This window comes from Equus przewalskii, chromosome 25 (assembly GCF_037783145.1).
Source record: "Equus przewalskii isolate Varuska chromosome 25, EquPr2, whole genome shotgun sequence".
In the NCBI taxonomy this organism is placed as follows: Eukaryota; Metazoa; Chordata; class Mammalia; order Perissodactyla; family Equidae; genus Equus; species Equus przewalskii.
Window position 1 is genome coordinate 41,901,684 of NC_091855.1, and position 13,680 is coordinate 41,915,363.

General features: G+C 63.5%; 1 protein-coding gene across 4 annotated transcripts in view; it reads right to left on the bottom strand.

The window, feature by feature from the left end:
* BEGAIN (brain enriched guanylate kinase associated) overlaps positions 1-13,680 on the bottom strand; it is a 48,079-nt gene that overhangs the window by 2,830 nt on the left and 31,569 nt on the right. For 2 of the 4 annotated variants that reach the window (XM_070593580.1, XM_070593578.1), the window contains 5 exons: positions 9,717-9,806; positions 5,312-5,473; positions 3,757-3,823; positions 2,538-2,645; positions 6-89 (listed from right to left, as the gene is read on the bottom strand). In XM_070593580.1, the coding sequence (XP_070449681.1) occupies positions 6-89; positions 2,538-2,645; positions 3,757-3,807 (243 nt within the window). In that variant the 5' untranslated portion in view covers positions 3,808-3,823; positions 5,312-5,473; positions 9,717-9,806. The remainder of the gene's footprint in view (positions 1-5; positions 90-2,537; positions 2,646-3,756; positions 3,824-5,311; positions 5,474-9,716; positions 9,807-13,680) is intronic. The other 2 variants (XM_070593581.1, XM_070593579.1) reach the window with 1 other exon arrangement.

Here is a 13,680-nt window from a genome sequence, read left to right on the forward strand (position 1 = left end):
GTTACCTCGGACACCTTATGGACCCTGCCGTAGGTCTGGCTGCACTGCAGCAGCTGGGCCGCCAGGCTGCAGTCCTGCCTATAGAGTTCCTGGAAGACAAGAGAAGGCGTTTGGCGCAGGCCTGCCCCTTGCCCAGGTCCCTGCCGCCCTGACTGGCGCCCAGGGGCCAACACAGAGAGCCGGTGGGCAGAGTGGCTATGTGGGTGGCGGGACAAGGACCCTCTCTGGGCCTCACAATCTTGCCTGCAGAATGGGGGCCTCGGCTCTGACCCGGAGCTGCCGGGGCATGAAGGGGGCCCTGCCAGGCAGTCCTGTGGCTGCCCCAGATGGGACCCTCCCACAAAGTGGGGGCAGGGGTAGAAGGACTCAACGGTTCTTGAACTCTCGGAGGCCCCAGGCATGGTGACAGGCCTGGTCTGCCCGTCCCTCGGCCTCCCAAGTCCCTCCAAAGAGAACTGAGGGCACAGTGCTGGCATAAGGATGAGGAGGGAGCTGCAGCGCCTGCCACCCCCAGTCCCAGGCTGGCTGCCCACGCCGCGTGCTCAGAGCATGGCCTGGCAATGGGAGTGGCTGCAGGGCTGGGCGAGGGTCAGGGAGAGTGGGACAGAGGGCCTGTGTGACCCCAGGTCGAGGCGGGGCCCGGCTCAGCCTCCTGAGCTGAAAACAGATGCAAACAGTAGGAATGGAGGGGACTGGGTCTCGTCTTTGGAAAATCTCTGTTGCATGTGCCTGTGGCTGGGCCTTCACTCCTGCCCCACCCAGGGACCCTCGGCCTGAGGGCTCTGACAGTGAGGAATCTGGGGCCCACCTGCTCCCAGGCCTCAGCTCAACTAGGGCCAGGTGTGCTGTGGCTCAGGCCCGCTGTTGAAGGTGTGGGCGCCCTCGTTATCCCCCCCGCCCTGGACCTGGAGCCCCCCCCACCTCCTCCTTCTCGGCTGAGGCTGCTGCCCCACTTGGCCTGCACAGTGGAGGGAACCTGGGTCCCCAGCCCCCTTGCCTCCATGGGCCTCCTGGGAAGGGCAGAGTTGGCTGAGAGCTGAGAACTGACCCCTGTGAGGCCCACGACTGGCTGCCACTGGCATCAGAGGACTGCAGGGGCTGCCCAGCCAGCCCAGGTCTGCCGCTGGGTGGTTGACAGACGGCTGGCAGCCGCCCTGTCCTGGGGCCTCCCTTCTTCTCATCTGCAGGGCTCCTCGGTGATCCCAACCCATCTGCGGCCTTGAATGCCGAGAGCATGCTGATCTCGGCCTTGAACTCCAGACCCCAATCTCCAGTGTCCCAATGTCTTCCCAGCATCTCCTCCTGGACGTCCAGCGCACTGTGGAACCCAGCTCCTGCTGTCCCCACGCCTGCTCCTCCCCCGGCATCCCCAGCTCAGGAGACGGCAGGACCCGTCTCTTTCTCTCACACCCTACATCCAAAATCTTGGTCAATCCTGTTGGTTCCATCCTCAAAATATAACCAGAATCGCAGCCCTTCTCCCCACCTCCACGGCCGCCATGCGGGCCGAGCCCCAACGTCCTTCCCCCGGATTGCTGCCAGTCTCCTCCTCGGTCTCCCTGCTCCTGCCCTCGTCCCCTACAGTCTGTTCCCAGCAGCAGCCCTGTGAGCCCAGCAGAAGTCCAAGTCCAGTCCTGTGACTCCTCTCTTCAAGAACCTTCAGTGGCTCCCTGTTTCACTCAGAATAAAACCCAGCTTCCTCCGGGAGCCTATACACTGTGGCCTCATCTTTCTGACCTCAGACCCTGGGCCTCCTTCCTGCCAAGAGCCCACTCGCACCGCCTTGCTCTTCTTCGAACTACCCAGGCCCACCTTCGCCACCGTGGTTCTTTCTGCCTGGAAGGAACGCTCTTCTGGGACATCCCGTGGCCAGCTCCCTTGCCACCTTCGGGTCTGGGCTGCTGCAGCCTCTCCCAGGAGCGCCCTCTTGAAATGTGCTACCCCTGCAACTGGCAGCTCCCTCGCACGCTCCCTGCTTTATTTTCTCCGCGGCATTTAGCACTTCTGACACAGCGCATGGATGCGCATCTCGCTTGTTTTCCGTCTGTCTGCCCGGCTCGGATGTAAACTCCACGTGGGCAGGGATGTTTCTGCCTGTGTTGTTCACACCATATCCTCAGAGCCCAGTAGGGTCTGACGGAATTAGTGAGTGTGGGGTCAGCTGTCAGGAGTCGGTGGAGGGCAGCCGGGCCCATGTCCCACGGCCCTGAAAGTGGGGCCCCACGGGTGGCCACACAGCTCTGATGCCCCTGGGGCTGGCTGAAGGCAGGAATGCTGAGCGGGGTCAGCAAGGCCTGCCGTGAACAGGATGATCTGGCCAGTGCTCCCTACCTCGAGTCCTCTTTCCTTCCAGGGTCTTCCAGGACGCCCTCGGCGGTGCATCTCTGGGGAGGCAGCCCCTGTCCTCCCCGACTGCCCAGGTGCTCCTGGAGGCCCTGACCGCCCTGTCCATCCACCTGCCGCTGGGCCAGCCCCCCGAGCCCGGGGCCGTAGTGCCTGGGCCTGGCCCCTTGGGGTCGGAATGGCCTGACACTCACGTTGTCCTCCGAGAGCTTGTCGATGGTCACCTTGGCCTCCAGCAGGTGGCTGTTGAGGGCGACGATCTCATGGCTCAGCGCTCGCTTCTCTTCCTCATAGTGCTGGCCCTGCGGGGGGCAGGGCAGTGGTGGGGGTGGTCAGCCGTCAGCCAAGGCCTGGGGCTCAAGCCCCGCTGTGCCATTAGGCCACACGCGTGCCCTCTTGCAGCCGATAATGATGAGGTGTTTGGAGGGCTAGGGAGTGCAGAGGTCAGAGCACAGACCCCCCCCACCAAGTTCAAATCCCGCGCCACCACTGACAAGCCAGATGGCCTCGGGCACGTCACGGCCTGCCTGAGCCTCAGTTTCTCATCTGCACCACAGGAGTCACGTCCTCCTCCTGGGAGGCTGGGGTGAGGACCGAGAGAAGATAGTTTGTGCTCAGCCCGAAGCCTGGCCCATCTCACTGGACAGATTGGGAAACTGAGGCTCAGAAAGGAAAGGGCCCTTGTCCAGGGGCCTAGCAGAGCCACCCCAGCCCCCGCCAGCAGCTGGAAGACAGGCAGGCGTCGAACAGCCATTTCTGATTTCCAAAAGCAAAATAAGCTTGCAACCACTAAAAAGAGGGAACTTCTCTCTCGGTGGAGGGAGGTGCCAGAAACGGCCCACCCGTCCTCGAGGGCGAGCTCTGAGGTCAGAGGGGACCAGGGGGCCCACCTCCACCACTTCTATTTCTTCACACCGAGGGCTCCCCAGCCCCACCAACAGAGAGAAATGCAGCTGTGCCGGCTGTCTGCAGATGGGGGGGTCTCCAGGAGGGTCTCTGCCCGCCCTGCCCCGGGCCAGGCACGGCCCGGTCTCGTTTATTCCTCATGGTAAGAGGGAGGGGTCCTGAGAGAGGCGCCGTGGGGGCTCAAACCCAGCTTTGGCTCACCCGGGGCCCGAACTCAGGCCTCCGTCCTCCCAGGTCTGGGTCTCTTGGCTGGCGGTCCCCAGTGCATGCGCGTCCTCTCTCCCACTCACGCCTCCAGCTCAGCATGCACCGCCTGCTGCTGAGGCTCACGGGGCAGCTCTGAACCCTACCACTCCCTTGTCCTGACAGCACCCTCCCATTCGGTGCAGAAAGGGGTGGGACCCAAGGGGCAGGAGGTCAGGAAACAAGGCCTGTGACCTGGCTCCTGCATGGGCAGGGTGGCTCCCCCGGGGTCCAGAGCTGAGGGCCGTGGGGCGGGGGCCTCACCATGCGGTACAGCTTGTCCTCCAGCTCCTGGTTGATCCTTTGCAGCGCCATGTAGTTGCTCTGAATCCTGGAGGAGGAGGCAATGGGTCACCGGTGCGAGCCTTGAGCCTCCCATGACCCCTCCAGCGACCGGCTGGATGAGCAGGGCGGGGCTGAAAGCAGGCCCCCTGAGCCCATGCGCTGGCCCACCCTGGTCTGATTGCCCCTCTGCACACAGCAGAAAGCGTCGATCTCAGCTAACCTGCTGAGGCCTTTCCTGGGTCAGGGTCCAGGACCCCTGGGAGATGAGAGGGGGAGCCCTGTCATTCACAGGCGACTCAGTCAGGTCCTCACTCAGAGCCAGTGTACTGGCGTTTTACACACAGCTCTTACAGGCCTTAAGACTGACCATGCGATGGGCCCGGGATGAGTGCTGGAGACTTGGTTCCCCTGGAAGACGGGAAGGTGGAGGCGAGTGCGGGGCAAAATCGGGCGCTCTGCTTCCACTGCTGCCACGCAGTGTGACAGCGGAAGGGAGCTCGGGACAGACTCCATCCTCTCGGCAACCTGCGTGTAGTGTTATTGCCTCCTGTCTCACTAATGGGGAAACTGAGGCTAGAGGTGCCTACAGCAGGAAGCGGCAGAGCTGGGACCTTCACCGAGGTCTGACAGCGCTGCCCAAGCCTGGTTCCCACAGGACACTATGGGGACACCCAGAAGGCCCAGCAGGATGGGCCCTGAAGGGACAGCCAGCCCTGCTGGCAACTCCTGTCTCGACATGGCATCAGCCGGTGCTCTATAAATATTTAAAATAAACCGGCCCAGCAGCAAAGTCTGCCTTCTCTTTGCGTTCTTCCTAAAGGAAGGCTGGAAAGTGTGTAATGTTTTAGGAAAATGTGCAGAACAGTGTTTTCAGAAAAGTTTTTTTTTTTTTTTTTGAGGAAGATTAGCCCTGAGCTAACTGCTGCCAATCCTCCTCTTTTTGCTGAGGAAGACTGGCCCTGAGCTAACATCCGTGTCCATCTTCCTCTACTTTATATGTGGGACGCCTACCACAGCATGGTGTGCAAAGCGGGGCCATGTCCGCACCCCGGATCTGAACCAGCAAACCCCGGCTGCCGAAGCGGAACGTGTGAAACTTAACCGCTGCACCACCGGGCCAGCCCCAGAAAAGTTTGGTTTTTAAGGGAGTAATTGCTCAGGGTCCCTCATCCACGCTTCACTTGCTGCTCAAGGGATCGGTCCCTAACCTCTGGTTCATCAAGGTCCCTAACCTCTGGCTCATCTCCAGGGTTAGACATCACTTTTCCTATCAAAGACCCAGGGGACCGTGGCTGGGACCCTGGCGGACCAGTCGGGGTCTGGAGATGGCCGCTTCTGTGGGAAGAGCCTGTCCCTGGCAGTAGCCAGACCCGGGTTAAGATCCTGGTTTGGTGGCTCTTGGCACAAAGTACAACTTTGGAAAAGGAGCTGGCCCTCATTGAGCCCGGGACTCCCCATCTGCGAATGGGGTCACCAGATCGGTGGGAGGCAGAGCTCTGCGCTGAGACCCCGGGGCCCCGCCCCGCCCCCTCACCTGCGCAGCTTCTCCGTGACCTTCTCGAGCTCCTCCTGCGCGCGCCGCAGCTCGATCTCCAGGTAGTGGCGCGTGGAGTCGAACTCGGTCTCGAGCTTCTCGAGCTTGTGCGTGGTGTAGGACAGCCGCTTCCGCAGCTCGCCCTTCTGCTCCTGCAGCGCGCTGAAACGACACGCGGCGGCGGGCCGGGCCGCGGCGCTGAGCGCGGGGAAACTGAGGCCGCGCCGGCCAGTCGGGCTGTGCGTGCACCGCATGCGCCTAGCCAGACTCATACACGCACACTTGCATGCGCACACACGCGCGCGCACACACACACACACACCCCTCTGTGGGCAGCACTAGAGGCTGACGGCCCCTCAGGCGTAGGGACTGACACTGAGCCAGTCGGGCCCAGGTCATCCGTCAGCCTCCAGCAGCGCCATGTCAGAGGTGTCACCTGGGAGGAGAAACGTCTGGACCCCAGAACCTGGCTCGTGTTGGGGGCGGCTTACAGGGCGGCCCTCCCTCTCCGAGCCGACCTCTGGATGGGGAAGCTTACAAAGGCCCCAACTTCGGCTCCTCCACAGCGCTGGGTGGGGATTCTGAGGCCCAGAGGTGTCAGTGGCACACCCTAGACCAGACCTCTTTTCCCCAAATTGGCTGTGTGACCTCCGGGCCAGGGAGGGGACGGGCCAGGAAGCCCCATGCCCAGGCAGCAGCCACCACAGTGGCCAGCTGGCCGCACACAGCATCAGAAACTCAGGAAAGCCCCAGCCTGCTGTGTCCCCTTCCTCCAGGAAGCCCTCAGGCCCCGCTCCTGAGGCTCTCTCCCCCACAGACTGGGGGACCCCGAGATGCTGAGCCCCCAGGCTCAGAAAACAGACTCGGGAGAGTCCGGCCTCTGAACCGTGGCAGTCAGCTCACTTGAGCATAGTCATCAGTTGGGCACAAGGTGGAGGGGTGGGTGTGGGTGTGGGTGTGGGGGCTGCGCCCAGGGGACTGGCTGTGAACTCTACCCGGGCAGGGACCACCTCCTGTCAGTAGCCACGCAGCACCGGGAGAGGAGCCCGCAGGTCCACACGCGCTCCACGGCCCTTTCCTTTACTGACCGGGCCCCAGAGGGCAGGGGCTGCTGGCCGAAGGACACGGCTTTGAGGTGGGGCCGTGAGAGCTGCTCTCTGCAGAGAAGGGGGCTGCTGTGCGCCGGGAGGGGCGCGGGGGCGCTCCGCAGGGTGTTCGCCACAACAGAGCCAAGAATCAAGCTGCTCTTCAGCACTCTGGGTGGGCGCTGCCCCGTCACCGCGCACTACAGTGACGATGAAGCCCAGGGTGCTGTGGCCCAAAGATGGGCACCAGCCTGTGCCGTGGGGTGGGCAGGGGCTCCGCTGTCCCACAGACCTAGCTACTGGTCCCCTCCATCTGCCCCCAGGGGCCCACTACCCACCTGAGCCTCCGCTTCCCCCTGGGAAGCAGGGACTGCCCCCGTCTTGCCCTCTGGCCCCACAGCCCTCAGAAAAATTCCGCCCAGAGGGGTGCCCAAGCTGGAGGGGGGCCGGAGCAGGCCGTCAGTTTGCTGGAACAAGTGCACGCCCTCAGGGGACCACCCGGATCCAACACCCTTTTGGATGGTAATTTCTGGTGGGTTTGCTGTGGGATTGGGGGGGGGAGGGTGGACAGTGCCCGCTCCAGACCATGGGGTGGGGGCAGGAGGGGAGTCCCCAGGTGTCATGCCTGGTAACCCCGACTATGCCTGGATGTGCTGTGGGACCTTGGGCTAGAGCCCGTGTTCTCAGGGCCTCCCAGACCAGAGGCCAGTGCGGGATCCCGGGACAGGCGGGAGCTTCCCCAGCACCAGGCAGAGGGCTCTTCAGCCCTGGGCCGTGTGTAAACATCCGCCTCACCACGGGTGCAGGCAGAGAACTGCGACCAAGCGTTCCTGGAGTCCTGCCCAGGGCTACATTTTTAAAATAAATAAAGAGTAGCCTGCATTTTGAGAACCTCGGAGAAGGGTGGGGTGGGCCTCCCAAGAGTGGTTCCCCAAGGAGGCTGGAGAGTGACAAGCAAGAAGGGAGCCCAGAGGCAGAACACCCGCGGCTGCCCACGCACGTCCAGCCTCCTCCTCCGGGCAGCGTGCCTGACTGCCCCACCACGAGCACCCTGAAGTCACAGATCCCACAGTGCCCCCCGCCAGGCCCAGGGGTGTGATGAGCTTCCTGGGGGCTCTCCCATGTCATCCCCTGTGCCTGACCCCCTGCAGGCACAGTGTCGGGCTGGGGTTGGGGCAGCAGCCCCTGAAGTCAGTCTCCTCTCATCCCAGACGAAAGCATCACCCGTCCACTCGTGTGGCCACTTAAGCCCCAGCCCCCTGCCTCAGAACCAGCGACTTTCGCCACCTTCCCTCCCCCAGCTTGGCCACCCACCCGCAGCCGCAGGTTATACCCTGCCACCCCGCAGACAGCCCACTCCTGACGAGACCCAGCCACAGCATCCCACGACGCATGCACCCGTCACCCTCTTTCCTTCCTCTCCTGCCACCCGGCCCTGTTCCCAGCACCTCACAGCAGCGTGTAAGACAACATGGTCCCGCCCCACCGAGCCTACCATCTCGAGGGGACATGGGTGATGAGCAAGGGAACAGGCCTGTCAACGAGGCAAGAGTATGACAGGGCTGTGAGGTGGGCTCCATCCGGCAGAGCCAGGACCTGCCGAGGGGCACCTGGGCCGAGACCTCTCCACACGGGGCACCCAGCTTCACCGAGCCGGCCGCCTGAGCCTCAGTTTACCCTTGGCCCTCAGATGGATGGCCTTCCAGACATACCGGGTGGCTCTGTCCCACCACCCCTCCAAGACTGCTCCCACCCTCCCTGTGCCCCTCACGCCCCCCAACCCCCAAGCTGCACCCTGGTCAGGCCTGGGCTGGCAGTGCCCCGGCCCCTGACTCCTGCCCCTCCTCGCTCCCCACCCCAGCCCGCTTGCTGCAGGCGCCTGGCCCCCAGCCCCAGACACTCCTCCCGACCTCTCCGTCACAGCAGACGCCCAGGCTCCCCCACACCTGTGCCCCACCGTGTCCTTCCCCATCTCTGCCACCCCGGCTCTGTTGCATCTGCACCCCTTGAGTGTGCCCAGGCTGCCCCTCAGGCCCGGGTTTGCACCCCGCCCCGCCCCGCCCCTGCGCATCTCAGGCCGAGTGTCCCCCACGCCCAGCCACACAGATCCTCTCCAACCTCCAGCTTCAGCCCGGGCCTCTCTTCCCATGTCCCGGCGCCCAGCGTCCTGTCTGCCCGGATGACCGCAGGCACCGCACACTCAGTGCGTCCAATGCTGACCGCTCCTTGCCCTCTGCACTCCCCATCCCCCGGGAGGGCCCACCACCCTCAATCCCCAGTCAGACCCCAAAAGGCCATGGTGAGCCCTCCTTGCCCCTCACAGCCTGTCACCAAGGCCTGGCAATCAGCTACTCAGAAACTTTGGACATGTCCCCTCCTCGGACTGGTCCAGGGAGGGCTCTAGGCTGGGCACCCTGGGGTCTGCGGTCACCTGGCTGGTGCCTCTGTCCCTTCCAGTGCCTTCCCCTGCCAGGGCATTAACCTGAGCCCTGGCAGGCATCAGCCTCAGTCTTCACGTCTGTAATACAGGGACGTGTGTGCCCACACTGGGGAGCCCCCACCCTCGGGAAGGAGCGCTGTCGTGGTGGTCCCTGCACTACCCGGGGTCATCAGAACTACCAGGAGACGACGTCACAGGCAGCACCGTGTAGACGTGGGGCCTCTGGGCCGCTGGGAATCTGGGGGAACCGCTTGGGGGCCTGGGGCTGCGGCTTCCTCCTCCCCACGGGTGGGGAGGTGGCTCGGGGGCCCCAGCGTCTGGAGACAGCCCCTGACAGGTGCATGGGGAGTGTGTGGAAGTCCTTTGTGACCAGACCAGCCAGTGCCGCACCCTCCAGATCAGGACCCCCCTCCCAGGTGGGGGTTTAGGAAGCCCAGCTCAGGCTGTAGCCTGTGAGGTCCCCTCGCTTCAGCATGTGTCCTGGTGAATGAAATCAGGATCCAAAGCTGGCGTGACAGGAGGTGTGGGGGGGTTGGTTCCCTCCCTGCACACCGGAAGCCCCAGAAGTGCTTTCTCACCTCCCAGAGTAGGATGAGGAGCTCGTTCCGTGAGGAGCGGGGCCCCGAGGAATCCCCTCCTGCCTTCCCCCGGGAACCCGTTCCGGCCACTCAGGACAGAGCCCCTGGCTGGGGCCGGGCAGTGGGCTGTGGGGGCATGAGGGCCGCGCCTCCGAGACGGGATAGCACAGAAAGGGGCGACCCGACCCCTTCCCCTGTCTGGGCCTCCCCATCTGTCTCGGGGTGTTGATGTGGATGTGGGATGGAGGTCTGGGGACAGATGTGGGGACACCAAGGAGCCGGGGAGACAACAGGCAGGTTACCTGTCCCAGAGCGAGGGCGAGGACCTGGCCAGCCGGCCCTGCAGGACGCGGGGCTGCCCAAGGCACGAGGGCACCCAGGGGCTGCGCAGCCTGTGGGCAGAGAGGACACAGCTGCTCAGAGCGCGGCCGGGGGCACCCGCCCACCACGGGCACACCGTCACGGAGGGATGGCGCTCCACCCTACGCCTGGCAGGAAAACTCCTTGTCATCAGCACGGGGGCGGGGGTAGGGGGAGGAACCAGGGTGGGGACCCAGCCTGTCCACCTGCTGCCTGAGCCCACTGGTGGCACCGAGTCCCACCAGGGGCAGGTCCCCACCCGCAGGTCTGCATCCAGCCTCTCAGCCTCAGACGGGACTGGGGGCAGGCTCCCCAGCTCTGGGGGGCCGCCTGGCTCCCGCTCCTTGCGGGAAGGACCCATTGGTCAGAGAACCCAGGAGGCAAGGAGGATGGAGGGACAGTGTGACGCCAGCCCCCCACCTCTGCTGGGACACCATGACAGCTGACGCGAATGGACAACTTGGGGGGGGGGCGGTCCTGGAGGCTGTGGGACCTGGTGGATGTTAGGGGTCCAGGGCAGGGGGCAGCGGGGGGGACGGAGTGGGGTGGGAGCCGCGTGGATGGACACGAGAAGCGACACAGGCCTCCCCTGGCTCTGCTGTGGCGCCACCCTGCTGGGGGCAACAGCCTACACATCCGAGCCTTGGCCATGGTGACCCCCGCTGCAGTCTCTCCAGGGACGCTCGGGTGGCCTTGCTGGCCCGGGGCCAAAGCGGGAATCTGACGAGAGGATGCTGCCCCAGAAACCAGGCTCCCGAAGAATGCTCTGAGTCACGGGCCAATGTTCGTGTCAAGAGAAAGCTGTATAATCCCCCTTAGAAATAACTGCAGGGGGGCAGCCTGGTGGTGCAGCGGTTAAGCGTGCACATTCTGCTTTGGTGGCCCAGGGCTTCACCAGTTCAGATCCCAGATGTGGACCTACGCACCACTCATCAAGCCATGCTGTGGCAGCATCCCACATATAATGTAGAGGAAAATGGGCACGGATGTTAGCTCAGGGCCAGTCTTCCTCAACAAAAAGAGGAAGATTGGCGGCAGATGTTAGCTCAGAGCTAATCTTCCTCAAAAAAGTAAAATTAAAAGAATAACTGCATAGGCCCGTCCAGTGGTTCATCGGTTAAGTTCACACTCTCTGCTTTGGCGGCCAGGGTTCGTGGGTTTGGATCCCAGGGGCAGACCTACACACGGCTCATCAAGCCATGCTGTGGCAGGCATCCCACATACAAAATAGAGAAGGATGGGCACAGATGTTAGCTCGGGGCCAATCTGCCTCAGCAAAATAAAAAATTAAAAAAAAAAACACCACAAACAGACAGCCACAAAAAATAATGGAAGGAAAGAAGTGCTAATGTTACAGGTAGGGGGTGGGATTCTGGGTAATTTAAAATTTTTCTGTTATACTTTTCTGGATTTGTCATATTTCCTACAGTGAGGATGAAAAATCAGAAAAAAAAAATTTACTAAGGATCAGATCTTGCTGGAAAAAAAAATGTTAAGCATCGATTTGACAGGCTGAGCGGGGCAGCGGGGAGCCCCAAGCCCTGGGCTGGGAGCTGCAGATCGGCCACCACGTCCCTGAGCCAGCCACTGTCAGCAAGATGGGCTGCCCTTGGCCCCGTCTCCTGAGCGGGTCTGCAGGGGCCCAGCACGCCAAGGCGGAGGCGGAGGGACAGCGGCCTAGTCTCTGGTTAGACGGGACTTTGGAAGTGACCCCAACACTGCTGAGTGGACGGAGAGTGGGGGCCGGAGGGGCTGGTTCCCTTGGGAGCACCCCGAGACTACCAGTCTGCCCTCGGTGGCCCGACCGAGGCCGGCAATTCCCATGGGAGTCCCCTTCTCGGCCCTCGTCAGCCAGGCCCTGCCCCCAAAGGCCCCTCCACAGGAGGGACTCCCGGCAGGTGAGTTTTCAGAAGAAGGGAGGCTGGGACCCAGGGGGAAACCGAGGCCCAGGAAAGGGGCGAGGCTTGCCTGGAGGCACAGTGAGTGGGGGCCCCACTGTGACTCGACCCCGACTCAGCTTCTGGTCACACGCGAGGCATTTGTCACTGACAACCTACTCTTGTTTTGATGAAAATTCTCATTCTCAGCCAGTGACATGGGGAGGGCCCCCAACCTAGAGATGAGAAAACTGGGGCCCAGAGAGGTTAAGCAACTCTCCCAAGATCACAGAGCAAATCGGTGGTGAGGATGAGACGAGAACCAGATCTGCCAGCCCCTCCTGGGGGGTGCGAGAGGATGGCCGCGGGAGTGCCACCCCTGCCACAGGGCTGCCAGAGTGTTCTGAGGAGAGTAGACGTGCCCAGCGAGACAGCGGAGGAGAGAATTAACTGGCTCCCGCTGGGTTCTCCTGGCTGCTGGCTGTCAGCGGGGCCAGCGATTGCCCCAGCAGGAGCCAGCATGGTGGAGCTTCCACCCAGGGGACAGCCAGCCACGGTGTCACCCTAGCCGGGCACAAAAGGCCACTTCCCGCCCTTGCTGGCAGAAGGGCCTGGTGACCTCTGAGCAGAGGGATGGACAGAGGGTTGGCCCGGGCCGCCAAGGCTTGACTTGCCTTGAGTCACCCAGGCCTCGGTGATCCCGGGCCCCCTCGTGGACGTGGGTGTCCACACGTGGGGAACAGCTACCACCCGGCCCTGTGTGTCTCTCAGGATGAGATGGGCCCCCGAGGGGCCTGGAGCCGTCCAGGAGTCAAGGGCGCACTTGGGCCCCGGGGAGCAGGGGGTGGTCAGGATGTGAGCAGCCGTCTGACTGCCCCCAGGGAGTGGCTGGCTCAGGGAGCAGGGAGACCAGCCAGGCCAGCTCTGAGGGGCCGAGGGTCCTTGGGGCTGGGGGTGGAGAAGGGGGCACAGCGAACGCCAGGTGCTTCTCCCACCTCATCTCGGCCTCCGAGGGGCACCAGCGTCACCCCTGGGGTACAGATGCAGATGGCTGCGGCCACCTGTGGCTGCCCTCTGACCTCGTCCAAGGTAGAGAGAGGGGCAGAGGGGGTTACAGCCACGCCTGACCCCCACTGACGCCTGCATACCTTGCCACAGGCAGAGCGACAGGACATTTTGCTCTCAAGCCAGTCAGACCCCCTCCCTCCTCTCCCTACTGGAAGGGACAGCTGCCTCTCTGTTCCTGACTCCCCCAGACGTGGCCGCACTCCCACCCGTGGCCGCACTCCCACCCATGCTCCAGGCCGTTCTCAATGCTGTTCCCTCCACTGGGAAGGCCCTCACCTCCCTCCTCTGAATCCCCAGATCCTCTCCTTTCTTGTGAGGCTCTGCTCAGATGCCACCTCTTCCAGGAAGCCTTTTTTGGTTCTTCCTCGCTAAGGTTCCCTCTCTTTCCCTTTCTACCTCCTGCCGCTCCTCCTCCGTCACTCGGGGCCACCTGGGGCCCCGGCGGGGTGGGGGGGGGTGGAGGGCTGTTCCCCCTTCCCCTTGGTCCCGTGGCGCCGTGCTGGGCACAGGGGAGGAAGGGCACAGGAGCTCGGGGGCCCGGGTGCAGGAGGAGACCCTCCCCTGCCCAGTGGCATGGACAGGCTCCTGGGGCGGAGGTGCACCCAGCGGGCGGGCCTGTGGCTCCCATCCCCAGCGGGCTCTGGTGACGGGGGTCTGGGTTGGGGCGCGCTCCTGGGGCTGGGCTGAAGAAGTCACTGCCCGCCTGCGCCCAGCTGCCAGGAGCCCTCGGCGGCCAGCAAGGGCCTGCGTCCCGCGGCCGCCCCCCGGGCACAGCCTGTCCTCGCCCGGCTCTGGCGCTCCGGCCTCGGCCGACAGTCACGCTCCAGCAGCACCAAATTGCTTGTCATTCTTCACATGCTGCAGGCAGCTTCTCATCTTGGTGACTTTGTCCCTGCGTCCCCTCTGCCAGGATCGCACTGGCTCCCCCTGCTCCAGGTTAACTCCTCCCACCCAGGGCCTG